This window comes from Chlorocebus sabaeus, chromosome 26 (assembly GCF_047675955.1).
Source record: "Chlorocebus sabaeus isolate Y175 chromosome 26, mChlSab1.0.hap1, whole genome shotgun sequence".
In the NCBI taxonomy this organism is placed as follows: Eukaryota; Metazoa; Chordata; class Mammalia; order Primates; family Cercopithecidae; genus Chlorocebus; species Chlorocebus sabaeus.
The window spans coordinates 27116276-27144042 of NC_132929.1; the positions used below are offsets into that span (position 1 = coordinate 27116276).

The window sequence follows — 27767 nt, forward strand, 5'->3', positions numbered from 1 at the left end:
GTAAATCAATAAACGTAATCCAGCGTATAAACAGAACCAAAGACAAAAACCACATGATTATCTCAATAGATGCAGAAAAGGCCTTTGACAATATTCAACATCCCTTCATGCTAAAAACTCTCAATAAATTCGATAGTGATGGAACGTATCTCAAAATAATAAGAGCTATTTATGACAAACCCACAGCCAATATCATACTGAATGGGCATAAACTGGAAGCATTCCCGTTGAAAACTGGCACAAGACAGGGATGCCCTCTCTCACCACTCCTATTCAACATAGTGTTGGAAGTTCTGGCTAGGGCAATCAGGCAAGAGAAAGAAATCAAGGGGATTCAGTTAGGAAAAGAAGAAGTCAAATTGTCCCTGTTTGCAGATGACATGATTGTATATTTAGAAAACCCCATTGTCTCAGCCCAAAATCTCCTTAAGCTGATAAGCAACTTCAGCAAAGTCTCAGGATACAAAATCAATGTGCAAAAATCACTAGCATTCTTATACACCACTAACAGACAAACAGAGAGCCAAATCATGAATGAACTCCCATTCACAACTGCTTCAAAGAGAATAAAATACCTAGGAATTCAACTTACAAGGGATGTAAAGGACCTCTTCAAGGAGAACTACAAACCACTGCTCAATGAAATAAAAGAGGACACAAACAAATGGAAGAACGTACCATGCTCATGGACAGGAAGAATCAATATTGTGAAAATGGCCATACTGCCCAAGGTAATTTATAGATTCAATGCCATCCCCATTAAGCTACCAATGACTTTCTTCACATAATTGGAAAAAAATGCTTTAAAGTTCATATGGAACCAAAAAAGGCCCTGCATTGCCAAGACAATCCTAAGCCAAAAGAACAAAGCTGGAGGCATCACGCTACCTGACTTTAAACTATACTACAAGGCTACAGTAACCAAAACAGCATGGTACTGGTACCAAAACAGAGATACAGACCAATGGAACAGAACAGAGTCCTCAGAAATAATACCACACATCTACAACCATCTGATCTTTGAAAAACCTGACAAAAACAAGAAATGGGGAAAGGATTCCCTATTTAATAAATGGTGCTGGGAAAATTGGCTAGCCATAAGTAGAAAGCTGAAACTGGATCCTTTCCTTACTCCTTATACGAAAATTAATTCAAGATGGATTAGAGACTTAAATGTTAGACCTAAAACCATAAAAACCCTAGAAGAAAACCTAGGTAATACCATTCAGGACATAGGCATGGGCAAGGACTTCATGTCTAAAGCACCAAAAGCAACGGCAACAAAAGTCGAAATTGACAAATGGGATCTAATTAAACTAAAGAGCTTCTGCACAGCAAAAGAAACTACCATCAGAGTGAATAGGCAACCTACAGAATGGAAGAAAATGTTTGCAATCTACTCATCTGACAAAGGGCCAATAACCAGAACCCATAAAGAACTCAATCAAATTTACAAGAAAAAAACAAACAACCCCATCAAAAAGTGGGCAAAGGATATGAACAGACACTTCTCAAAAGAAGACATTCAGACAGCCTATAGACACATGAAAAAATGCTCATCATCACTCGCCATCACAGAAATGCAAATCAAAACCACAATGAGATACCATCTGACACCTGTTAGAATGGCAATCATTAAAAAGTCAGGAAACAACAGGTGCTGGAGAGGATGTGGAGAAATAGGAACACTTTTACACTGTTGGTGGGATTGTAAACTAGTTCAAACATTGTGGAAAACAGTGTGGCGATTCCTCAAGGATCTAGAACTAGAAATACCATTTGACCCAGCCATCCCATTACTGGGGATATACCCAAAGGATTATAAGTCATGCTGCTATAAAGACACATGCACATGTATGTTTATTGTGGCACTATTCGCAACAGCAAAGACTTGGAATCAACCCAAATGTCCATCAGTGACAGACTGGATTAAGAAAATGTGGCACATATACACCATGGAATACTATGCAGGCATAAAAAAGGATGAGTTCGTGTCCTTTGTAGGGACATTGATGCAGCTGGAAACCATCATTCTCAGCAAACTATCACAAGAACAGAAAACCAAATACTGCATGTTCTCACTCATAGGTGGGAATTGAACAATGAGATTACTTGGACACAGGAAGGGGATCATCACACACCGGGTCCTATTGTGGAGAGGAGGGAGGGGAAGGGATAGCATTAGGAGATAAACCTAATGTAAATGATGAGTTAATGGGTGCAGCACACCAACATGGCACATGTGTACATATGTAACAAACCTGCATGTTGTGCACATGTACCCTAGAACTTAAAAGTACAATAAAAAAAGAAAGAAAGAAAATAACCTATGGAGAAACAAGGATGAACAATTACATCAGAATTATCAACAGCAAAACCGAGTATAAAAAATAAAACAATGTTCTATTTTTTGTTATTTTAAAAAAGCAACTCATATGCCTGGAATAATTGTAAAAAAAAAAAAAAAAAAAAAACGACTAATTCTAAATTTAAAATACTACTTTCACTTAATTGAATATTTTTCTATCACGTATTATTTCCAATTGTATTTGCCCTTTACCTGTTCATATTGTACATGACAGTAAGTAATCTAAGAGGAAGATACCAGAAGTAAACAGAAACATCTGTAATTACTGTCATAATTAGCTGCTAGGATTACATATCAAAAAATGGGAAGTTTTACCTCCTCACATCATTTTTAATATAATATTCTAATATTATAAAATATTATAAAACAGTACAAACTGCAGTTTCAGTTCCTTATTTATGAATTTCATTAACAAAAAGAGAACAGCTTAATGTATCTGCCTTTCTGCACAGAATAAGGAGGTTGTGACCTACATACTTTAAATAGTTCAGAATCACAAGATGGTCGGGAAGACGACATTCATAAACTGTTTTTCAGCATTTTTTTCATACATGTTACACATAGTCTTGAAATGCAATGTGCCATATATGAAATTTTTCTTTTTTTCTTTTTGAGATGGAGTCTCACTCTGTCATCCAGGCTGGAGTGCAGTGTCGCAATCTCACCTCACTGCAACCTCTGCTCTCAGGTTCAAGTGATTCTCTTGCCTCAGCCTCCCAAGTAGCTGGGACAATAGGTGTGTGCCACCACACCTGGATAATTTTTGTATTTTTAGTGAAGACAGAGTTTTGCCATGTTGGCCAGGCTGGTCTTGAACTCCTGACCTCAGGTGATCCACCCTCCTCGGCCTCCCAAAGAGCTGGGATTATAGGCAAGAGCCACCATGCCCAGCCTGAAATTTTTCATTTGTTTCTCCCTTGAATTTATTCATATTTTCCTTTACCACAGGGCCACTATTTTAAGTACAGCAACCTTTGTAGTTATTCTGTGTCCTTACAAACGTATGACCAAAAGTTACAATCTCCTCTACAACCTTCTCAGGTTTTCAATCTTTTACAAGTATTATATAGTGTGTTTTCTTATTTATACCTCTATGGCATCTTTCAACGAACCCGCTAGCAAGAAAAAAGCAGCGGATTGTTCAAAGCGTTGTTTTCCAAGTAAGGAAAAAGCATTTTTCAAAGCAGCTTTTCGCCATCTATCTTCATTAAAGTTGTGGCTGAAAAATGTTGTCATTTTTTCATCATGCTGTGACCTGGGAACCAAGCAGAAACATAAAGTGGTTAAACCAAATTTAAAATGTTCTACAAAATGTATAAAAATATAAAATAAAAACCTCAAACATAAATCTAAAAGAAGAACAGGCATTTGTTATCAAGCATCTCTTCACTTCTTCTAACAAGGAATGTCAACGCCTTATGTATACATAACTAGGAAACGAAAGCATTTTTTACTTTGCAAAGTGCTTTTATCAACTTTTAAAACATCCCACCCCTTAGATTAAGCTGAAAATATATTTTACCCTTTTTTTCAGCTAAAGGAACCAAGTCGCATAGAAGTTGATTTGATGAAGCTCATACACCTACTTATTTTCAAAAGCATTAGGTTTCTTACTCACAGCACAATCTTCATTCTGTTGAATCATATTAAGTGTCAAGGCAACTTACCTAAACAGACCCCACACTACTGCTTTCTTCTTCATTGAAAGGTAGAATAGTGCAGCATCTAAGGCATCATTGTTCCTTTGAAAAGAAGCTTTGGCAACCTAAATGATAAATTAAATATTAAATTAATAATTTGACAAAAGAATTACAATCAATTAATCAACAATGTTTCCCTGCTACTTCCACGGCTGACAGAAACTGCAGAGACAGAAAAAGTTGGTTCTGTTTCACAGTCTTCAGTAGGTTATACTATTAATACACGCTCCTAGAGATAACCATTTGCAAGCCAGTAATTATGGTAAAAATCATAATTACAGCCAGCACTTATTGACTATTTACCATGTACTGGGCACGAGTCTATGTACCTTTTGTTATCTTATTGCATCACTACAAACCATGAGGCTCTATCATTATTCCCATTTTACAGATGAAGTGACTGAGACAGAAAGGTTAAGTGAATTGCCTACAGTCACACAGTAAGGGTTAGAAAAGGGAATAGAACCCACATAGAACTGAAACTAACATAGAAAGCAATAAAGAAGGCAGAATATTCAATAGATGTGAGTTTTTTCTTGAAAATTCAACATGTTATACTGTATGTAATCGTACTGTCTTAAACATAAGAGCATATAGGCCATATCTGATTTTTCCAGGATGCTGAGATACAGCCTCTGCAAATCATTAAGCTGAAAGGCATACTGACAGAAAAACAGTGGACATTTTATTAATTAGCTCACACTGATGGCAAAGCAGGAAGCTATAATACTAAGGTATGGGAAAAAGGGAAAAGACACCTAAAATTACATCACGAAAATGCTTTACTCTTGGGTCGGGCACAGTGGTTCATGCCTGTAATCCCAGCATTCTGGGAGGCTGAGACAGGCAGATCACTTGAGGTCAGGAGTTCGAGGGAAGTCTGGCCAACGTGGTGAAACCCCGTCTCTACTAATAATACAAAAATTAGCCAGGCATGGTGGCGCACACCTGTAGTCCCAGCTACTCGGAGGCTGGGTGGGAGAATTGCTTCAACCCGGGAGGAAGCGGTTGCAGTGAGCCAAGATCACGCCACTGCACTCCAGCCTGGGTGACAGAGTGAGACTCCATCTCAAAAAAAAAAAAGAAAGGAAAAAAAGAAAATGTTTTACTCTCAATACTCTTTTCCCTTCCCCCTTTTAATTGTGTTCTCTGCCCCCTATCATTTAACTTAGTGCTTCAATATGCTCCATCAGTTTTAGAAGAATTTTATTTGTATTCAGCTCATTTATAATACACATTTCAAGGCAGAAAATGTACATATCCCTTTGATTTAATTTTAAGAAATAAATTACTTGCGGAAATAAATCATATGTATATTATCACAGATAATTGTAATGACAAGACACATGTTGACAAGAAGTAAAATCTTTGTGGGATACATCTGAAACAATTCAGATAAAATATGTCCTCTTTTATCCAGTGCTTTGGAATATAAAAAATTTAATGTAGATACTGCATCATTTATATTCTTTAACAATTAACTTTTCCTGTACATCAGAAATCACATTTTTTAGTTGGTGCAGGAATGAATTCCTTCTTATATCTGTGCTTATTTTAGAAAAGAAAATACTGGTATTTTGTTGGTAGCCTTACATGTAACAGAAAAATAATACTTTTAGACTCACATTTAAAACTGTGATCTGACAACCATACACACCAGAATCATGGGATGCTGATTAAGATGAAGAAACCTCAGCCTCACCACTAACCTACCAAATTAAAATCTCTGGTTATGAGATGGAGAATATGCATTCTACATAAGTTTACCAGGTGAGTCTTCTTTGGGGAACTACTATTAACGAATTAATCAGGAAAAGGTCTTGGCATCCTTCAGAGAAACAAATTCATACTTCACAAATATAGTACCACTGATTGTACTCCAGGGAATTCCAAAGGACTAAAAGGAAAATATGAATGAGAATTCCACTTTCCTAATCCTGCTAAAGTAGAAAGGGCACAGGCTAAATCTAACATTTATAAATGACTGGAGTTTGGGCTTGTTACCCAGCCTCTCTGAATCTTAGTTCCATTATGTGTAAAATGGAAATGATGACATGGGGTTGATTAGAACATAACATGGAATTATTTATGAAAAGCAACTGGCACCAAACCTGGTAGAGAGCTGAACTGATTTTTTTTTTCCTAAAAGAAATCTACCAGAAAACTGACTCCAAAAACCTGCCCTAAAAACTTTTATAGCCATTTCACTTGCTGCCACAGATATGTTCTTCAAGTACACACAAATCAAAACTGTTTTTATCCAATGAGATTTCAAGCGTGCAAAGAACGTTTGCTACTTATTAAACTAGTGATGCAGAGAGTCCTTTGTATAAAAAGTTTAATTTGCAATGTAAATAACAAACAAGAACTCAAGTTTACTTTCTAAATTTAGATTTTTGCATTTTCTTAAACTACAGCACACCTCAATTAATAACAGAAAATATTATTATTCCACGGATATATTATAAATTCAGCCTATATAGAAAGACACAATATCATACTGCATGGATGTTTTATGAAGGTCAAGTTTTTGTAACCTTTAAAACTTTATTTTAAAAAGTCTCACCAGTCATAGTGGCTCACGTCTGTAATCCCAGCCATTTGGGAGGCCGAGGAGGGCAGATAGCCTGAGGTCAGGGATTCGAGACCATCCTGGCCAACATGGGTGAAACCCTGTCTCTACTAAAAATACAAAAATTAGCTGAGTGTGGTGGCACATGCCTGTAGTCCCAGTTACTCGGGAGGCTGAGGCAGGAAAATCACTTGAACCCAGGAGGCAGAGGTTGTAGTGAGCCAAGATCATGCCATTGCACTCCAGCCTAGGCGATAAGAGCGAAATTCCATCTCCAAAAAAAAAAAAAAAATATATATATATATATATATATATATCTCAAGACCTCAAGATAGACAAACAAATTTCCCACTACAGGTTTTCTGGGAGATAGTATCTTTTTTCTTTAGGAAAAGTTTTTTTTTTTAATATAACTCAAAATCCACTAAAAAAAAAGTTACCTTTTCAATGCATCTTCGAAGCGTGTTAATGTTCCTCACCCACCACCCTATTCCCATAGCTCTTAATTCAGACCACTGGGGGTCCCCTCTCTGAATTGCTGGAATCATATTAATTAGTTCTTCTTCAGCCTCAGAATGAAAAGCCCAGGCAAAATGGCATGTAGACACACCTAAATTGGAAATATAAAATAATAACCTTCATAATTGTATCAAATAAGAAAAACAACTTTTCATGCAGTCACATACGCATTCGTTTTAGAAAGAATTTTGAAGCAGAAAGAAAGAATGAAAGGCAGTCTGTCATCGATTCAGGACTTTATACTATAAGTTTCTGAATACAAGATCAATAATGTGATACACAAAATCCAAATCTTTTTCCCCAAACATTTGTTTTTGTTTCCCCTACAAAAATAGGGACACTAAAACTTAATCATTAGAAATAAAAATATTTGAATATCAGGCCATTCACACATATGGCACACCAAATTTATCAAGACGTCGTAAGAGCTGCCCAAGCTCACACAACTAAGAGTGCAGGGCCCAGGCCTGATTCCAGGTTTCTCTGTCACAAGGACCTGTGAATCCGGCCTGCCCAAGAGGACACAAGGTGTGTTGTCCCCGACAAGAGCCCAGGGGAAGGAAAGCATGGTGAAAGCTTCGTTCAAGTCAAAAGCACTTGGCTCACTGGCCTGGATGTCGATTCTAGCACCACTACCCCATTCTTCTCTCTACCCATGGAGCTAAATATCACTTCAAAGCAAGCTCTAAACTTCATGAGAGTTCCAGAAAATAATAAGGGTAAGTTGCAATCATGATGTACATTCCTCTGTTTTTAGTGCCTTCAGTTAAAAGTAGTTTAAAGTGCCTAATACTGATGCTTTTTGATGAACATTGTTTTTTGTTTTGGGGTTTTTTTTTTCCCCCGGGAGAAGACTGACAGAGATCTAGGCTATTTGTAGAGGCAACAAAATCTTTACTGATGCTATTAGACTTCCAAGTACTAATGGATTTATCAACAGTTCAATTATTAATAACACTCTTACTCTTACTGAAATTCGACTTAGAGCAGGTAAAAACACAACATAATGAATGTGAACCATGCAGAATGGTAATGAATAATGGGAATGCTGGGAAGAACTCTGGGAAGCCTTGGAAAGAAGCCAAACTAGTCCAAGTAGCCATCTCTATGAACTCATTTTAGAAATAAAGAAATGTCTGAGGTCAATGAAAGTCACATTACAACACAGGCCTCTCAGTGCTATTAAGTATCAATATTGTTACACATAATTTTTTTCATTATCAACTACTATACAGATTTTGTATGCAGTCTAAAGCTTTTCTAATAATTATTGCTTCACTATAATTCCTTTAGAAAGTAAAAAACAAAAAACTATTATTATTTTGAATAACAATCTTAACTCTCTTAAATTTCCCATTGCCAACACTCATATAACAACTGTGTTTGTAATCATACCACAAAACTAATGCAACATGTCTTGGCTGCCACTATAAATTTAGGGGAAAACACCAGACAAAATTAATAAAATCAATTTAGTTTTTAATAACCTGAAAGACAGACTAATTTTTTGACTATTTAAATCTCTGCTGTAAGAGAGAATTACTGCATCATATAATTGAAATTCTGCTTTAGAAAGTAATATACAGCAACACAAAATGCATAATTTGCTGATACAAAATTTATAATATAAAATAATATATAGCATATTACATTCTGTATCCTTAAATTAATTAAAATTTTGGTATAAGAAGAAACAAAACAAAAATACACACAGACATGTCAGAAGAATTAGGTTCAGAAAGCAAGATTAAGAGCAGTGAATGTATTTGAAAACTTGCAGAAGTGAAAAACGTTATTAGGGAAGAAAAAGAACAGGGGCACCAACAGGCACTTCTTTTTATTTACCTACCAATGGCAGGCTATTCTCTACAGTTTACCTCTGCTCTTCTCAGCTTTTCTATCTACATACTGGCTACTTAATTTTTCCCTGAAAACTGGTCCCAGGACCATCACCTATAACACCAGTCACTTCTCATTGCCCATGCTTTAACTGTAATAGAAGGGAAAATGGAATTTGACAAAGCTTTAGAAATTTGAAGTGTTTTAGATTGCCCTAGGAAATGTACAAAATTGTTATTAATTGATTCAATACCACTTGACTATCACCCAAAATTAAAGAGAACATGGAGATACCATTTTAAAAATCTATCCGAATGGCATAGATTGCTTAAAATGTTAATATCAAATGTGGGCAATGGGTTGAGTTTTGGCATCATCAAACTTTTTTTATTTTACATTTTTAATAATTTTTTGTTTTCAATTTTTGTGAGTACACAGTAAGTGTATACAAACTTCTGGGAATGTAAATGAGCACAGTATTTCTGAAGGGCATTTTCATGATACTTATCTTATCAAGAGTGAATAATTTTCACGCCTTTTGATTCAGTAATTCCACTGCTAGAAAACTAGCATGAGGAAATAAACAGGAATGTAAATACTTGCCAAGTTACAAGGTTCTTCATTACAGTGACAATTCAAATAGAAAAAAAACCTCAGCAAAATCTATTTCAAAAATAAAGGATTGGGTAGATAAAATACAGTTCAGACACAGAATTTCAGATGGCTATTTAAAGTTATGTTTTCAAAGAACATTCATAGGTTAAAGGGTATAAGTGCCATGGGTAGGAATAACAGTCTATCAAGCCTAGTGTTCTAGGTTCTGTAATACTAAGACATATATTATGGGACTCTTTCCAAGATGTTGGTTTCAAAAGAAATATGGTCCAATGAAATGAGGTCTGGACTGGGATTCGAACTCCAAATCTTCTAATAAATAGTCCTGTATCCTGGGCAGGTCACTTTTAATTCTATGATTTCAATTTTTTAATCTGTAATAACAAGGCTGATATAAATCCTTAAGTCTCAAATCAGGTGTGGCAGTATGCCTGAAGTATGCAAATCCGCTGTTATCCATACGGCAGATCTTCCTGAATCATCAACTTTACTTGCTGGCAAATAACTAGAACATAATGCTTACATTAAAATAAATACAAAAACATATCACAGAGCAAAGTTTACACAATTTTTCAAAGAAAAGACATCAAGATATTTAGGGCTACTCTGCAGAGAGCCACTTCAGGTTACCATCTCAGGCATACCACATTTACCCCCTAAGCTACTACTTCAGTAAATAAATTCTAAGAAACTTAGTTAGAAGAGTAAGTCACAGAATAGAGCCAAAGGATGCATAGAAAAATGGTAAGTAGGTACTATGTGACAGAAAGATCTTAAGGCCAGTGATAGGTATGCACGTAATGACTTACCTAATGTTTATACACAAATGTGAATAAACCCCACCGCTCCAATATTAAGTAAAAGTTGTGCAAAGCTTCAGTGAGTGAATTACCTTGATGAAGTAGCTGTACTCGGTATAAGGGAGGCAGAGATGTCAAAAGGCATGTGTGTAGGCGCATAGCTAACAAGTATCTCAAACCACACTCATCTAATGTATCTCTTCCTGTAATTTAAACAGGAAATACGTTTAAGGAAAAAGGAATGCAAGAGGCCACAAACTGATAAGCTATAAAACAAACATTAAACTTAGTCATAATTTATATAAAATACATAAGATATTTTTAGTGTATTCCTTCCTGAACACTTTAACATTTTTACAAAAAAATCATATCTTTACAAAAAAATATATGTGACTACTAAAACTCTTAAAAGAAAAATGATTTGGGGAAATACAATTAACTATTAGAACAGATAACAAGAGCATTTATAGTGACATAATAAAGAAAGACATCTTGAAATCCAATAAAAAATATATTAACTATAGTATGTTAGGTACAACTTTTAATAATATTTTCTACACGAATTCCAATGAGATGTAATGGAAATTACATAACTGATGTGAAATCATTTGTTATATATTTAAACAGGTAATATTTTCTACCTTGGTTAAATTAACTGAAATATCGTACTACCAAAGATTTAAAATTTGAATCCCCTGGCTAGTCAGTGTTACATGGTTAGGCTGAATCTTCACCTTGATTCCACAAATTTATTTATACAAATGAATTCCACTTAGTCGAAGTATGAAGGTGTGGCAAGTGTAACCAAAACTATAGCCACCGCTGGATAAAAGCAAAGCAAAAATACTGACAGCACCTAGCCCAATAACTGACACTTCAGAAGTACTCAAACATTATACAATCAAACAATATTTTCCAGAAAAAAAAAAACAACAAAAACTTTTAAATGGCCAAAGATCAAGCCCTAGCTCTGCTTTTCATTACCTATATCAATCTATCTATCTATCTATCCATCTATCTATTTATTTAGCTAGATAGATAGCTATTAGGTTGGTGCAAAAGTATTTGCAGTTTTGCCATTACTTTTGCACCAACCTAATATCTATCTATTTATTTATTTATAGACACAGGATCTCGCTATGTTGCCCAAGACGGTCTAAAAGTCCTGGCCTCAAGCAATCCTCCCACCTTAGTCTCCCAAAGTGCTGCCATTAAAGGTGTGAGCCACCATGCTCATTTGTCCACTTATTCATTCAACAAATCAAGCATCTATTACATGTGAGGAACTCTTCAGGTACTGGGAATTCAGCAGCGTAAGGCAAAGTCCCTACTCTCTTGGGGATCATATTTTAGGAGGTAGAGACAAACAATAAACAAATAATATGTGGAAATTAATGCTACGAAGGGAAATAAAGCAGAACTGAGAGATAGGGAATGCTAGAGTAAGAGAGTTCTATTTCATACAGTATGGCCAGGAAAGAACTCTCCAGTAAGATGACATGCCAGCAGCAACTTGAGGAAGTAAAGGAATGAGCCATGCATGAATCTGGAAGACGAGCATTCTAATAGAGCAGAAATGAGTACAGATTGTGTGGGACTTTTAGGCCACTTTAAGGCTCTTAACTTTTATTCTAAAGTGAGACAGGAAGGCACCGGTTTATACTGAGCAAAGGAGAGATTTAATGTGATTTGGTTTTAAAAGAATCACTGGTTCCTAGGCAAAGAACAGACGGAGGTAACAAGAATAAAGCAGTTAGGAGATGACAGGGACTTGGACCAGAGAAGTAACTGCAGAGGTAATGATAACTGATTTATTGGATTCTGGATATTAATAGAACTGATAGCATTTGCCAGTGAACTGGATATGAGGTATGAGAGAAAGCAGAGTCAAGAATGACTGTACGTTGTCTCACCGAAACAAGTGGAAGAACTCATTTACTTAGAATCCATTTACTGAGACGTGTAACTCATTTAATCTCTGACCTTCGGTTTCCCACCTGTGAAATGGAGACATTCATTCCTGCCTTATTACCTCATCAATGTCCACTGTGTCCAGGATACACTATTTCTATATTGCTTTAGCCAATGATACACTTTTGTATTAGAAAGTGTAAACTGTTTTGGTTTTGTTTTTTTGTTTTGTTTTTTTTTTTTTTTACAAATTATGGCATGCCTACTTTCTTAATGTCCCACAGTAAAAACTAATATATATTAAACACACAACACAAGCTTAAGGTTGTTCTGGGAAGAATCTCACTCAACTGCATACAACCTCATAATGGTTAAGATTTTTCTCTTCCAATTAATAGTGAGAAAATAAGTCACAGGCAAAACCCTAGAAGGCCTCTAGTTATTTTAACCTGCAGAGGAGAAAACTTTGGGGGATATACTATAGGGATGTAAATCTACATGAAGAGATATTTTCCAGCTGCCTTTCCCCCACAAATCTGGAAATTATGAAATAGTTAAAAGGGTACAGGCTTTGAGTCAATAATTTATCCACATATGAACCCCACTTCTACTCCTTAATGTCTATGTGATCTCAGGTGAGTCCCTTAATTTCTTAAGGATCAGTGTCTTCATCTATAAAGTTAAACATAATAATAGCTATCTGCTAGAAGATTGTGATAATTAAATATGATAAAGTAAAGAAAGTATCTGAAACACAGCCATTTTTCACTCCTCCACAATATTTATTGAATTAATGAAATTTTGATCATTAATTTTCAGTTTCCTTTGCCAATGCTATCATTTACAATCTACAACATTACCCTGAACTATGTGCATAAAAGAGAATGGAATCTAGTTCTAGGAAGCAGCCACAAATTTTCTAGTTACAGAATGAATTAGGCAAAATACGTATGACATTAACTGTAAGGAAACCTCTCTGAAGAGACTTTTTGGAGAAAATTAGGTAATTGTAAAAAGTTGTTTATGGCTAGAAATGGGAAGACCAAAAAGTTGAGCCCATGAGGTCCCAATAAGCCTCATGATTCCACACTAACATTACCAAATGGGCTGTTATTATCAAAGGAAAAATCACAGGGATCAATCTGATTTAAAAAAACGAGAGACTTGGCCAGTCCATGGTGCTCATGCCTATAATCCCAGCACTGTGGGAGGCCAAGGCAGGAGGACTGCTTGAGCTCAGGAGTTCGAGACTAGCCTGGGCAACATAAGGAGAACCAGTCCCTACAAAAAAATAAAAAGAAATTAGCTGGGCCCCATGGTGGTGCACACCTGTGGTCCCAGCTATTTAGGAGACTGAGGTGAGAAGATTACTTGAGCCTGAGAGGTTAAGGCTACAGTGACCCGTGACTGCGCCACTCAACTCCAGCCTGGGCAACAGAGCAAGACCCTGTCTCAAAAAAACAGACAAACAAAAAACCCACCCAAACACACACAAAAAACAAGAGATTATAAATCAAAAATGTCACAAAGGTTTCAGTGTAAAAGCTCATGAGAGAATGCACATGGATCTCACAAATCTGTGCATTCATATGCCTGCTCAACTGTCTTTTCTGAGCATATTATATAATAGTAATTGCCTATTAAGGAGGTCTTTTCCATGCAAAGTTTGAAAGTTGAGACTACAATTCAATAAATGAGTCAGTATACAGATAATACAAATATTTCTATTAGGTACAACTTTATCCATTTTTAGTGAGAATATTTACCTGAGCAACTCTTATCTCTGCTTTCATCAAGCTCAGTACTGGTAGTAGCCACTGTATCAGCCAAAGCTACAAGGAACATCTGCTCCAAACGGGTAAGGCCTGGTAGACTTGAGTGCATAAGATGACTTGAAAGTACCCTTGCATGTTCTTGGCCAAAGTAAGCTGGTCCATATTGAGAAAGATTTATTACTTTTGATTTGTTTTCTCTCTTTTCGGGCTCTAAATCAATATCATCCGTTGTTATATCCTGGATTTGAAACAGCTCTGAATACTGATCCTCTGGTTGACTTACTGTCTGATCTTCATAGCTCTGTGGTATCTTTGTACTTTCTTCTGAAATTCTGTAGGATATATCTTGATCTGCAGCAAGTAATGCATATAGTGGGAGTGGAGGGATAGAATCTATCTCAGTATAATCTCGAGTACCATCTTTTCCTACGGTGACTGTTTCCTTTGCTGTACTGCCGCTTACACTAATAGTTCGAGAAAGATGTCGCTTAGTTCCTTCTCCAGCATCAGCATCTCTAACTATTGCTACTTCACCTGCAATACATTTTACTAAATGAGAGAGAATGGCTTTAGCCCTTCGCACTTTCCCTAAATCCATCAATTCTAACAGCTGAGTTGGATGATACTGTGGAAGAGTAGGGGAAAGTACATGTGCAGCCTCAAATAAGCCACCATCTTGAATTACAGTTGGTGAACAAAAAACATCATCAGAAACAGCTGTTCCTTCAACAATACTTTTTCTTGCCAGCATATTAGATTTAAAGGTCAAATGATCTTGCATTGCTGCCTCTTCTGCATTAGGACTATCAGCTTCAGTGTCTCCAAATTTGACAGCATGCTTCCACTGTGCATATACATGCATTTCACAATCCATTCCTACCACCAATATCCCATCTCTTACCCAAGAGAGAGAAACAGGCAGTGAAGGAGTACCATCAACGGAAGATACCAAGTCTATAGATCTGAGAAGAACCCATCTTGACCTAACCCCTTGCTTGATACTACCACCTAGTGGTAAAGTAATGACAGCTACTCCATCCTTACTGTTGGTTTGCTCAGTCACAATTCCTGAAAGCCTTCCATACATGAAGATATTAGCACCGACCCCCACTGTAAGAATGTGGGAGCCATCTTCTTTTGATACCCAGTCCAAATGTACTAAATGTTTGATATTCGGAATAAGATATCTATCCTTGCTCAAGAGTGCATCTGACTTGCTATATACAAACAGATTACTGTCAACGCTGACCCTTGAATCAAGTACACTCCCAACCTTAACCAAATCATCAAGATGAATTGTTTGTTCTAAAACCCACTCTGATCCTCCTGTAGATTCACATTCAAATATACAAACATGCATGGAAAATTCTTTAGAAATAAAACCATTATGGTGGATAGGTTGCTTATAAGCCACTGCAAGGCGACCTGTGTATGAACAGCTAACAGCAACTGGTCTTCCCACGATGCTCACTGTACTGCTATTATCTTCTCCTTCATCATTCATCAAAGGCCATCTCTTCCAATGATAAATTTCTTTCTCATCACTTTTATTACAGTCTGGGTTGGTTTCCATACAACATTTCCAGAAGCGTACTTTATTGTCAGAACAAGTTGTAACCACTAAATAAGGTGCAAGGCACACTGGATAAATTGAAGAAGAACTCAGATGGCCTTAAAAAAGAAAAAGCAAAGTTAGTTATAATAATAATAAAGCCACAAAATAATATAGTAATAATCAAATTCTGGAATGTGATCAATTCAAAGTCACTATGAGCTTCTTTAGAATAACTCTGTAGTCTTCCTCTTAACTAGTATCCCACTAAATGTACATTGGCCAACGTATCTATAAAGGTCTTGAAGAGCCCACAGTGAAATCAAGGTATGCAATAATAATCACTTAATTTGTTTTTAGGTAATTAAGTTTAAATGAGGCAACCATTTAATTAAAATAAAACTCAAAAGCACTGAAATAAGTCAACCCTTAATGTGTTTCTATTATTTAAATTTACCTTCACAACATGCCTCCCTAGACTTTCATACTATATATTTAATCATTTTCATCATGAATACTTAACTGAGCTTTACAATTTGCCTTTCAAATGCCCCTAACCCTCCCTCAAATAATCCAGACCCCAGGTGGTACATTAAATTTTGTTTCAGACAGCAAAACAGACCAATAGAACTTACCCATTCTACCAAGTTTAATTCATCCTCTCTTAGCACTGAACCAGAACCCTCTTATCTATTCCTGACTGCCAAAGACTAACAAGGTACGTCTGTTGTCAACCCTAAGCCAAGGGGATATAGAGATTAAGATCTGAGGTCAGAAGATCTGGATTTGAGTTTCAATCCATCAATAATTTCATTAACAGTGGGAAAGCTACTTAATTAATCATCTGAGCCTGTTCCATCTAAACAACTGGGATCAGTTACTGTTTCCCCTAGAATATTATTGTCAAATAAGACATTTTATAAGGCCTCTGTAAAATATAATTTATTATCACGAACTCCAATAAACTTGAATATAACTCAAACCTTTCAAATATTTTGAAAGATTAACAAACTGGCCTAGATCTGCACCAGCCACAAAAGCCCAGAATACACTCTTCTCAATATGATCTTTCCAACTGTAAATGCAAACCTGTCTTAGGGATGAATGAGAAAACACCCTTACTGAATATCATCCACCAGTAATATTAACAGCCCTGAACCTCCAATTTTGGTTTCCAAAAAACACTATTCTAGAAACTCCCCAATTAAAATTCTACAAGTAGCAGATCACTTTAAATACAGCTGCCAGTCTTGCCCTCCAAATATCTTATCTATCTTGCTAAAGTCGGTATCATTCCAGACCAGCCAAACTATAGTCTTTTATCCTACATTTTTCCTCAGAGTATCTGCCAACCCTTGTTCAAACACTCTTAATAAAAGTGAGATATGATTACCACAATGTGAATGAAAAGTCTTAATTAAAACAAAAAAAAAGCCTCAGTGGTTTACAAATGAATTTGTTCTTTAAAATTTTTAGTATCATGATATTCCAAAGTATAGGCAAGACATCTCACATTAAAATATTTACACTATTTTGGCCGGGCATGGTGGCTCACGCCTGTAATCCCAGCACTTTGGGAGGCCGAGGCGGGTGGATCACGAGGTCAGGAGATCAAGACCATCCTGGCTAACATGGTGAAACCCCGTCTCTACTAAAAATACAAAAAAATTAGCTGGGCGTGGTGGCAGGCTCCTGCAGTCCCAGTTATTTGGGAGGCTGAGGCAGGAGAATGGGTGTGAACCCAGGAGGGGAACTTGCAGTGAGCCAAGATAGCACCACTGCACTCCAGCCTGGGCAACAGAGCAAGACTCCATCTCAAAAAAAAACACACAAAATAGTAAAAATTTACACTATTTTCTGTCAAGCTGATTACATTTATCACAGGAAATTTGTGTGTGTGTGTGTGTGTGTGTGTGTGTGTGTGTGTGTGTGTGTAGTCTCGCTCTGTTGCCTGCCCAGGCTGGAGTGCAATAGTGCAATGTCGGGTCACTGCAACCTCCGCCTCTCGAGTTCAAGTGATTCTCCTGCCTCAGCTTCCCAAGTAGCTGGGATTACAGGTGCATGCCACCATGCCCAACTAATTTTTGTATTCTTAGTAGAGACAAGGTTTCACCATGTTAGCCAGGGTAGTCTTGAACTACTGACCTCAAGTGATCCACCTACCTCAGCCTCCCAAAGTGCTGGGATTACAGAAGTGAGCCACTGCACCCAGTCAGGAAATTATTTCTAATAAAGACATGTTTCTAAACATCTAGACATATCATTAAAAGAAAATAAATCTTTATTTTAATGTCAACATAGCACATATTTCAGAAGTTCATCTATTTTATCTACTAAAGAGTTCATACATTTTATCACTATGAGCTACCACTGTGCAGTCTTAAAATGACCTTACCTGCTGAAGGAGTTGCTCTTATTACTTCAACTGATTCTGGGAGATCAAGGGGTTGGCTATACACCAGTCTAGAACTCAGAATAAGTTTACTGGCAGTTTGAAGATTGGCAATTGATGAAGAATGTGGCATGGGGCTCACACTAGGAGAGGTTTCTGGAGAAGAATCTACATTCTTCTGTCCAGGGACTGAAAGTAGACTCTCAGAGGAAGCACCTTCTGAAGCTTTAGCTTTAAAAATAAATTATAATATTACAAAATGTATGTATATCATTACTATAAATATGAGCTAGAATATTATTTTGTTTTTATTTAAGAAACATAGCTTCTTAAAAGTATTTTGGAGGTGAGGATACAGAGAAAAGAGAACTCTTTAAAATAGAATGACCATACGACTCAGCAATCTCACTACTAGGTGTTTATCCAAAGGAAAGGAAATCAGTGTATCAAAGGGATAACTGCACCCCTACATTTATTGTAGCACTATACACAACAGCCAAGACATAAAATTAACCTAAGTATCCATCAGTGAATACACAGATAAAGAAAATGTGGTATATACACAATGGAATACTATTCAGCTATAAACAAGAAAGAAATCCTGTCACTTGCAGCAACACAGTTGGAAACCAAAGGTCACCATGTTAAGTGAAACAAGCCAGGCACAGAAATACAAATATCACCTGTTCTTTCCCTCACATGTGAGAGCTAAGAAAGTGGATCTCACGGAGGTAGATAATAGAATAACAGACACCCGAGAATGGGAAGGGTTGTGAGGTGGGTGAAGAGACTGTTTAATAGGTACAAACAAAAAGTTAGACAGAAGAAATAAGTTCTATTGTTTGATAGCACAGTAGAATGACTACAGTTAACAACAATATATATTTCAAAAGAGCTAGAAGATCTGAAATGTTCCCAACCTGAAGAAACAATAAACTTCAAAGTAATGAATATCCTAAATACCCTGATATGATCATTACATATTATATCCATGTATAAAAACATCACATGTACCCCATAAGTATGTATAATTATTATGCATCAATAAAATGTGTTTAAAAAATTACTTTGGAGACAAGGTCAATTTTCAAACTTTTCCTTAGTTACCCTGATAAGCTTTTTTTTTTTTTTTTTTTACAATTTTACTCTTTCTTAGCATCAGTTCCATCATGGGAGACTGACAGGGAAGAATCACAACATGTAAAACCTAAAAGAAACCCCTTACACAGTCCAGTGTTTACAACCTTTAAAACACATTAATAGCTTGAGGAATTTGTTAACACGCAAATTCCCAGGCCTAACCACAGAGACACTGATTTAGATGATATGGGGTAGATCCCAGTAAAGCAGCCCAGGTGTTTTTGAAACAGATGGATCATGAACCAAACTTTAAGAAATAGCAACGTACTGCCTCACTTTTAGATTAAGAAATTTAAACTTAGAGAGCTTAGTGATTTTCCTGAGGCCATATAATTAGCTAGGGGCAAAGAAGACATTACACTAGCAGCCTCCTATTAAGTACTCAAAGTCAGAGAATGATTTCAAGAATAAACACAAAAAGTAAAAGTTGTAAGAAAATTTAAGACAATATTAGTTGACTGCCTTTGTAAGCCATATTGACTTGATCTTCCAAAGAACTTCCAGTGAGTATAAATCTCTAAGATTCAGTTATCTGTTCTTCCGTGACGTATAAGAGATATTCTATATTATATTTATTTATTTATTTACCTGTGTATCTGTCTCTCCCCATTGGACCACAAATTCACTAAAGGCAGGGATAATATGTTACTGCCTTGTACATCTCAAGGAGCACCAGAATATCTAATAAATAATAATCAATCCCCTTTTGTTTCTGTTAAACATGTCAATCTATCTTATACTGGTAGGCCAATAAGAAATATGAAAAAATTTTTTTGTAAAATGAAATAAGACTATAAACTTGAATCCATAGTCAGAATACAGGAGTCCCACTCCTGGCTCTATCATTAATGAGATGTGTTTCCTTAGGCCAGGCACTTCACCATCTCTGGCTACTTTTTCACCAGCAAAATAAGGTTAAAACTACATCATTTCTCTTCCTGTAAAGCATACTATTTTCTAACATGTATCTCATGCTAAGAAAGAAAACAAGAGCAGAAAAAAAAAAAGCAAAGACTTTAGAGTCACCAAGGCCTGATTTTGAAACTTGGTTCTGTGACAAACTATATAATGGGTCTTGGTCAAGTTACTTACCCTTACTCCATTAGTAAACTGGGTATAATATCTATCTCACATATTTAAAGCACCAATCTCAGTACCTGGCAGGTACTCAATATGTTCCCTTCTCTAACAAAATTTAAACCAATCATTTATCCTCTAACAGGATATTCACTACTGTGGTAAATTTAAGCATTAAATGTGAATGGCAGGATACACTGTTAAATCTGCAGCAAAGATTAGAACAAAAAGATGGATGCTTTCTATCACAGCTAAGAAGAGTACATTATTTGCCTCTACTGTAATCTCATTGTCTGTGACCTACTGCTGTCACAAACAGTGTAGGCAAGCAACTCCACTCTAACCCTGGCTTTAGTGAGACACACACCTCATAAACAGTGGGGACAAACAAAATCACACAGTTCCTGTCCTCCCACAAGAATCTGTTACTACCTCTGTAAATCTCTTCAGAGTCACTCCTATCTCTGTGCCAAATTCTAGAAATTACTATATTCTCTGCTGGGTGAATCTCTTCCTGATGAACTGGTTTTAGATTCCTTCTCTTGCATTTCTATCAAACAACATATAATGCAAAAAATTAACTCCAAAGGCTTTGAAAGAATTTTTAAATACCTGGTGCCTCAAGAAGATTAGGCTCAACTAGGTGAAGGTAAAGGTTCTGTCAAATAATTTGGCTTTTCTAATGCCAATTCATGGCCCAGTTAGAACTGCTACCTACAAAGTTATGTGATAATGTATAATACATGTGAACAAAAAAGTACAAATTATTCTTTCACTGTATTAAATGTTGTATAAGAAGTTGTATAAAATCAACTAATATAATTACAAGAAATAATAAAATATTACAACTCAAATATTTTGAGTTAACAGTTTAAAGCAGATTCAATGTGATATGGCTATCCATGCAGTTCTTCATTTTAACAATTATCTCTCAAAAAGTAAAAGTTTGTTTTTAAAAAAACCTATGATCAATTTCTTTGCTTCATACTACAGATTTCCCAATTTGTTTAGAGATTAATCTAAATGTGTACAGCAAAAGAATGGCTGAAATAATTTTTTAATCACAATTGCATTTCTTTTTTTTTTTTCTTTTTTTTTTTGAGACAGGGTCTCACTTTGTCACCTAGGCTGGAGTGCAGTGGTGCAGTCTCGGCTTATTGCAGCCTCTGCCTCAAGGGCTCAAGCAATCCTCCCATCTCAGCCTCCCAAGTATAGGCACACGCCACCACACTTGACTAATTCTTTATTATTTTTGTAGAGATGAAGTCTCACTGTATTGCCCAGGCTGATCTTGAATTCCTGGGCTCAAGCAATCATCCTGCCTTAGCCTCTCAAAGTGCTGGGATTATAGGCATGAGCCATCATGCCCAACCTGTATTTCTTAATGTTCTACAAAAACAGTTCTGCTTATAAGCCTCAGGCACTCAATCATATTTTATCAAACAGCAATTCTGCTTTTTTTTGTTTTTTTGAGACGGAATCTTGCTCTGTCGCTCAGGCTGAAGTGCAGTGGCACAATCTCAGCTCACTGCAACCTCCACCTTCCAGGTTCACACCATCCTCCTGCTTCAGTCTCCTGAGTAGCTGGGACTACAGGTGCCCGCCATCACGCCTGGCTAATTTTTTGCATTTTTAGTAGAGATGGGGTTTCACCATGTTAGCCAGGATGGTCTTGATCTCCTGACCTGATGATCTGCCCGCCTCGGCCTCCCAAAGTGCTGGGATTACAGGCATGAGCCACCACGCCCGGCCAATTCTGCTTCTTTTAATGATGATAAAGCTGATGATGTACAGTGTACTGCATGGGAATGTGTATTAACAAAAAAGTACAGTATTAGTTCTATGGACATCTAGAACAGTCATAATGTGCACTCAATAAATATTCACTGAAAAAAATAAATCAAGCTTTTATTTTTTTTTTCAATATGTCTAATGTGCCCATAGGCTAGTTTTTAGGATTAACCAGTTTCATTAATGATTTATAACCTTGTAATTAAAAGTTTAGAAGAGACATAATTCAGCAACTCAATTTACAGTTTACTGGAACTTCATTTTACAGAATTAACCAAATGAATTTATTATGTATCATCTCTGTATGAAACTATAATTACTTACCTAAACATGCTTGTACAGATTTAAGATGAAGGTGCCACATATGCAGAATAGAGTTATTATTGCTGTCCTTCTCAATTACTACTAGAAAGAACTTTTCTGAAAATGGTGGTGGGCGGTATCCTATTATTCAAAGGAAAAGGATATTTAAATTAGTATGTTTTTATAGGGTTAAAAAAACACTTTTTAAAAGCTACCACCACTTCTTGATATGCATGGAAGTTGGGAAGAAAAGGCAAGAAAGACCTTTAGGAGGAGTTTTATATAATTTTTGTGCCAAAAGTTAGATAGCTATCAAGGACTAATGAAGTTATGTCAAAAGTGCACAAAAGCTAATATGAAAGGATACCTACTGGTCAAATAGGGGACACTTTGAGCATCAAAGAACAAAACTGAATACAATTTGTTAAAATATATTTATCCTATTATAAACTAGGAGTTTACACAAATACCAAAAGAGGCTACATAAAAAAGAAAGGAAAGGAAAGGAAAGCAGCAGAAGAAGAATGGAAGGAGGAGAGAAGGGAAGTAAGCGGGGTGCTGAGCATACAAAAGCTCAAGCCAGCCTCACATGATGCCCCTGGAGTAACTGGGGCACTTACTCCTTATTTAGAGAACTGGCAATTAAAAGGAAATAATAAAATATTCAACCTGCTTTCTTGAATGAAAACAGCATTTAAAAAAACTTAAGTTGTGGGAGAAGGAGTAGTGGTAGGGTAAAGAAGAAATTTTGTAGAAATTTCACACATTTTTTAAAGAAAAGACATTACTTGTATATATAATTTTCCCTGTTGACAATTATAGTCTTCATAACTGAAAATGAGATCTATGCAGGATATAAAAGCTTTCCTTAATAATGAAAACTCATAATGACAACTTATTGGCAATGAGCGCTGCTAGAGTTAAAATTGTGGCCTCTATTTCCATTAAAAGAAACAGTTTGGCACTGCATGTTCTCACTCATAAGTGGGAGTTGAACAATGAGAACACATGGACACAGGGAGGGGAACATAACATATCGGGGCCTGTCGAGGAGTAGCGAGCTAGGGAGGGGAGAGCATTCGGAGAAACACCTAATGTAGATGATGGGTTGACGGGTGCAGCAAACCACCATGGCACGTGTATACCTATGTAACAAACCTGCATGTTCTGCACATGTATCCCAGAACTTAAAGTATAATAATAATTTTTTAAAAAGGAACATTTTGGAAGGATGATTCCATTCTTGCAAAGGACAGCTATAAGATAAACCCAGGAAAATCTTGTGCCTGAAAGAAAGTAAACTATTACAATAATGAGGTTATGTCAAAAGGACTCAGGACCTACTTCAAATGGTACTTACTAGCCTAATATAGGACTATGTAGGCATTTAAAAAATGATTGCAACTGATTGAAATATCCTACATACATAAAAATCCATTGAGTTATATGAGTACTTCTCGTATGTATATTATTGTTCATTAGTTTTCTTAAAATGAGTTCATATTGATACTTAAAAGACAAAGAAATCCAAACAACAACAACAACAACAACAACAACAACAACAACAAATTCAACAGTAGTAGCTGGAGATAACCAGCGCACAGACTCCTCATTCTGAAACTGTCAATTAAATGGAAAGAATTAAGCACTTAAACCCTTTCCAAAAAGAACTGTTTTTCAAAGTAATCCAATAGCCCCAGTAGATAAAGAAATGCTTTTATTTACAGACGTTTTCCAGCTAATAAATGAGAACTGATAAAATTGGAAAATCATAATTTTTCAATCCTTAATGAACTAGTGTAAGATCAATAATATTCAATGGAAGAAGCCATGAGATAAAGACTGCTGTCAAACTATAATGACACCACCAATTGAATCTTCTGACTCTTAATATGACTAAAAGTGAGATATCTGAATATTATTTTTTTTCTGCTATGATACCTATGAAGTACTGCATCACCTAGAATGTTGAACCCAGACCTAATCAAGTCTATAGAGCTAACTTGCACTTTACAGGAAATACAGTAGACAAGAAAAAGTTTAAACAACATCACAAGTCAGTAGTCAGAGAAACTCCTTTTAAAAAAAAAACTTGCCCTAGAACTAAAGGAGACAGAGACACAACAAAACCCTTCGAAAAATCAATGAATCCAGGAGCCCGTTTTTTTGAAAAGATTAACAAAATAGATAGACTGCTAGCCAAACTAATAAAGAAAAAAAAAGAGAAGAATAAAACAGACACAATAAAAAATGATAAAGGGGATATCACCACTGATCCCACAGAAATACAAACTACCATCAGAGAATACTATAAACACCTCTACACAAATAAACGAGAAAATCTAGAAGAAATGGATAAATTCCTAGACATATAAACCCTCCTAAGACTAAACCAGGAAGAAGTGAAATCCCCAAATAGACCAATAACAAGTTCTGAAATTGAGGCAGTAATTAATAGCCTATCAACCAAGAAAAGCCCAGGACCAGACAGATTCACAGCCGAATTCTACCAGAGGTACAAAGATGAGCTGGTACCATTCCTTCTGAAACTATTCCAATCAATAGAAAAAGAGGGACTCCTCCCTAACTCATTTTATATGGCCAGCATCATCCTGATACCAAAATCTGGCAGAGACACAACAAAAAAAGAAAATTTCAGGCCAATATCCCTGATGAACATGGATGCAAAAATCCTCAATAAAATACTGGCAAACCAAATCCAGCAGCACATCAAAAAGCTTATCCACCACGATCAAGTTGGCTTCATCCCTGGGATGCAAGGCTGGTTCAACATACACAAATCAATACATGTACTCCATCACGTAAACAGAACCAATGACAAAAACCACATGATTATCTCAACAGATACAGAAATGGCCTCTGATAAAACTCAACAGCCCCTCATGCTAAAACCTCTCAATAAACTAGGTATTAATGAAACTTATCTCAAAATAATAAGAGCTATTTATGACAAACCCACAGCCAATATCATACTGAATAGGCAAAAGCTGGAAGTATTCCCTTTGAAAACCAGCACAAGACCAGGATGCCCTATCTCACCACTCCTATTCAATATGGTATTGAAAGTTCTGGCCAGGGCAATCAGGCAAGAGAAAGCAATAAAGGGTATTCAAATAGGAAGAGAAGAAGTCAAATTGTCTCTGTTTGCAGATGACATGATTGTATATTTAGAAAACCCAATCGTCTCAGCCCAAAATCTCCTTAAGCTGATAAGCAACTTCAGCAGTCTCAGGATACAAAATCAATGTGCAACAATCACAAGCATTCCTATATACCAATAACAGACAAACAGAGAGCCAAATCATGAGTGAACTTCCATTCACAATTGCTACAATGAGAATAAAATACCTAGGAATCCAACTTACAAGGGATGTGAAGGACCTCTTCAAGGAGAACTACAAACCACTGCTCAAGGAAATGAGAGGACATAAACAAATGGAAAAACATTCTATGCTCATGGATAAGAAAAATCAATATCGTGAAAAAGTAATTTACAGATTCAGTGCTATCCCCATCAAGTTACCATTGACTTTCCTCACAGAATTAGGAAAAAAACCCTTTAAATTTCATATGGAACCAAAAAAAAGAGCTCACATAGCCAAGACAATACTAAGCAAAAAGAACAAAGCTAGAGGCATTATGCTACCTGACTTCGAACTATACTGCAAGGCTATAGTAACCAAAACAGCATGCTACTGGTACCAAAACAGATATATAGACCAATGGAACAGAATACAGGCCACAGAAATAACACCACACATCTACCACCATCTGATCTTTGACAAACCTGACAAAAATAAGCAATGGGGAAAGGATTCCCTATTTAATAAATGGTGTTGGGAAAACTGACTTGCCATATGCAGAAAACTGAAACTGGACCCCTTCCTTACACCTTATACAAAAATTAACTCAAGATGGATTGAAGACTTAAACATCAGACCTAAAACCATAAAAACCCTAGAAGAAAACCTAGGCAATACCATTTAGGACATAGGCATGGACAAAGACTTCATGACTACAACACCAAAAGCAATGGCAACAAAAACTAAAGAGCTTCTGCACAGCAAAAGAAACTATCATCAGAGTAAATAGGCAACCTACAGAATGGGAGAAAATTTTTACAATCTATCCACCTGACAAAGGGCTAATATCCAGAATCTATAAAGAACTTAAACAAATTTACATGAAAAAAACAACCCCATCAAAAAGTGGGCAAAGGATATGAACAGACACTGCTCAAAAGAAGACAGTTATGCAGCCAACAAACATGAAAAAATGCTCATCATCACTGGTCATTAAAGAAATGCAAATCAAAACCACAATGAGATACCATCTCACGTCAGTTAGGATGGCAATCACTAAAAAGTCAGGAAACAACAGATGCTGGAGAGGATGTGGAGAAATAGGAACGCTTTTACATTGTTGGTGGGAGTATAAATTAGTTCAACCATTGTGGAAAACAGTGTGGCAATCCCTCAAGGATCTAGAACCAGAAATACCATTTGACCCAGTCATCCCATTAGTGGGTATATACCCAAAGGATTATAAATCATTCTACTATAAAGACACATGCACATGTATGTTTATTGCGGCACTGTTCACAATAGCAAAGACTTGGAACCAACCCAAATGACCATCAATGATAGACTGGATAAAGAAAATGTGGCACATATATACCACGGAATACCATGCAGCCATAAAAAAGGATCAGTTCATGTCCTTTGAAGGGACATGGATGAAGCTAGAAACCATCATTCTCAGCAAACTATCACAGGAACAGAAAACCAAACACTGCTTGTTCTCACTCATAAGTGGGAGTTGAACAGTGAGAACATATGGACACAGGGAAGGGAACATCACACACCAGGGCCTGTCAGGGGTTGGGGGGCCTAGGGAAGGGATAGCATTAGGAGAAATATCTATTGTAGATGATGGGTTCATGGGTGTAGCAAACCACCACGGCACGTGTTTACCTATATAACAAACCTGCACGTTCTGCACATGTATCCCAGAACTTAAAGAATAAAAAAAAAATTAAAAAAAAAAAATTAAAAAAAAAAACTTAAAAAAAAAAAAAAACTTGCTCTGAAGTCAGTGGCATAATGAGGATGTATATAAGGTATCACTTTAGATTAAAATACTCCTCTTAATAGACAGTGAAAACACAATATGTAAACCTTGTTTGGATATAGATTCAAACAAAAACACATAAACAAAAACTTCAACTTTTTGACAATTCAATGAAAAATGGGAGTAGTTACTGCATGATTCTGAGGAATTTTATTATCAATTTGATAATAGCAAATATGTAAGGGAGTTATTTTTAGAAATGTATATGGAAGTGAAACAACACTGCAGGTGGATTTGCTTTAAAATATTTCAGGGGGGCCAG

The 27767-nt window shown here is 36.3% G+C and overlaps 1 protein-coding gene across 5 annotated transcripts in view; it reads right to left on the bottom strand.

Annotated features, from left to right (window-relative positions):
- DMXL2 (Dmx like 2) overlaps positions 1-27767 on the bottom strand; it is a 179775-nt gene that overhangs the window by 42849 nt on the left and 109159 nt on the right. For all 5 annotated transcript variants that reach the window (XM_008016606.3, XM_008016604.3, XM_008016605.3 and 2 more), the window contains exons 16-22: positions 22376-22495; positions 18047-18274; positions 14091-15770; positions 10506-10616; positions 7081-7250; positions 4036-4133; positions 3458-3623 (exon numbers count right to left, since the gene is read on the bottom strand). In XM_008016606.3, coding sequence (XP_008014797.2) covers positions 3458-3623; positions 4036-4133; positions 7081-7250; positions 10506-10616; positions 14091-15770; positions 18047-18274; positions 22376-22495 — 2573 coding nt within the window. The remainder of the gene's footprint in view (positions 1-3457; positions 3624-4035; positions 4134-7080; positions 7251-10505; positions 10617-14090; positions 15771-18046; positions 18275-22375; positions 22496-27767) is intronic.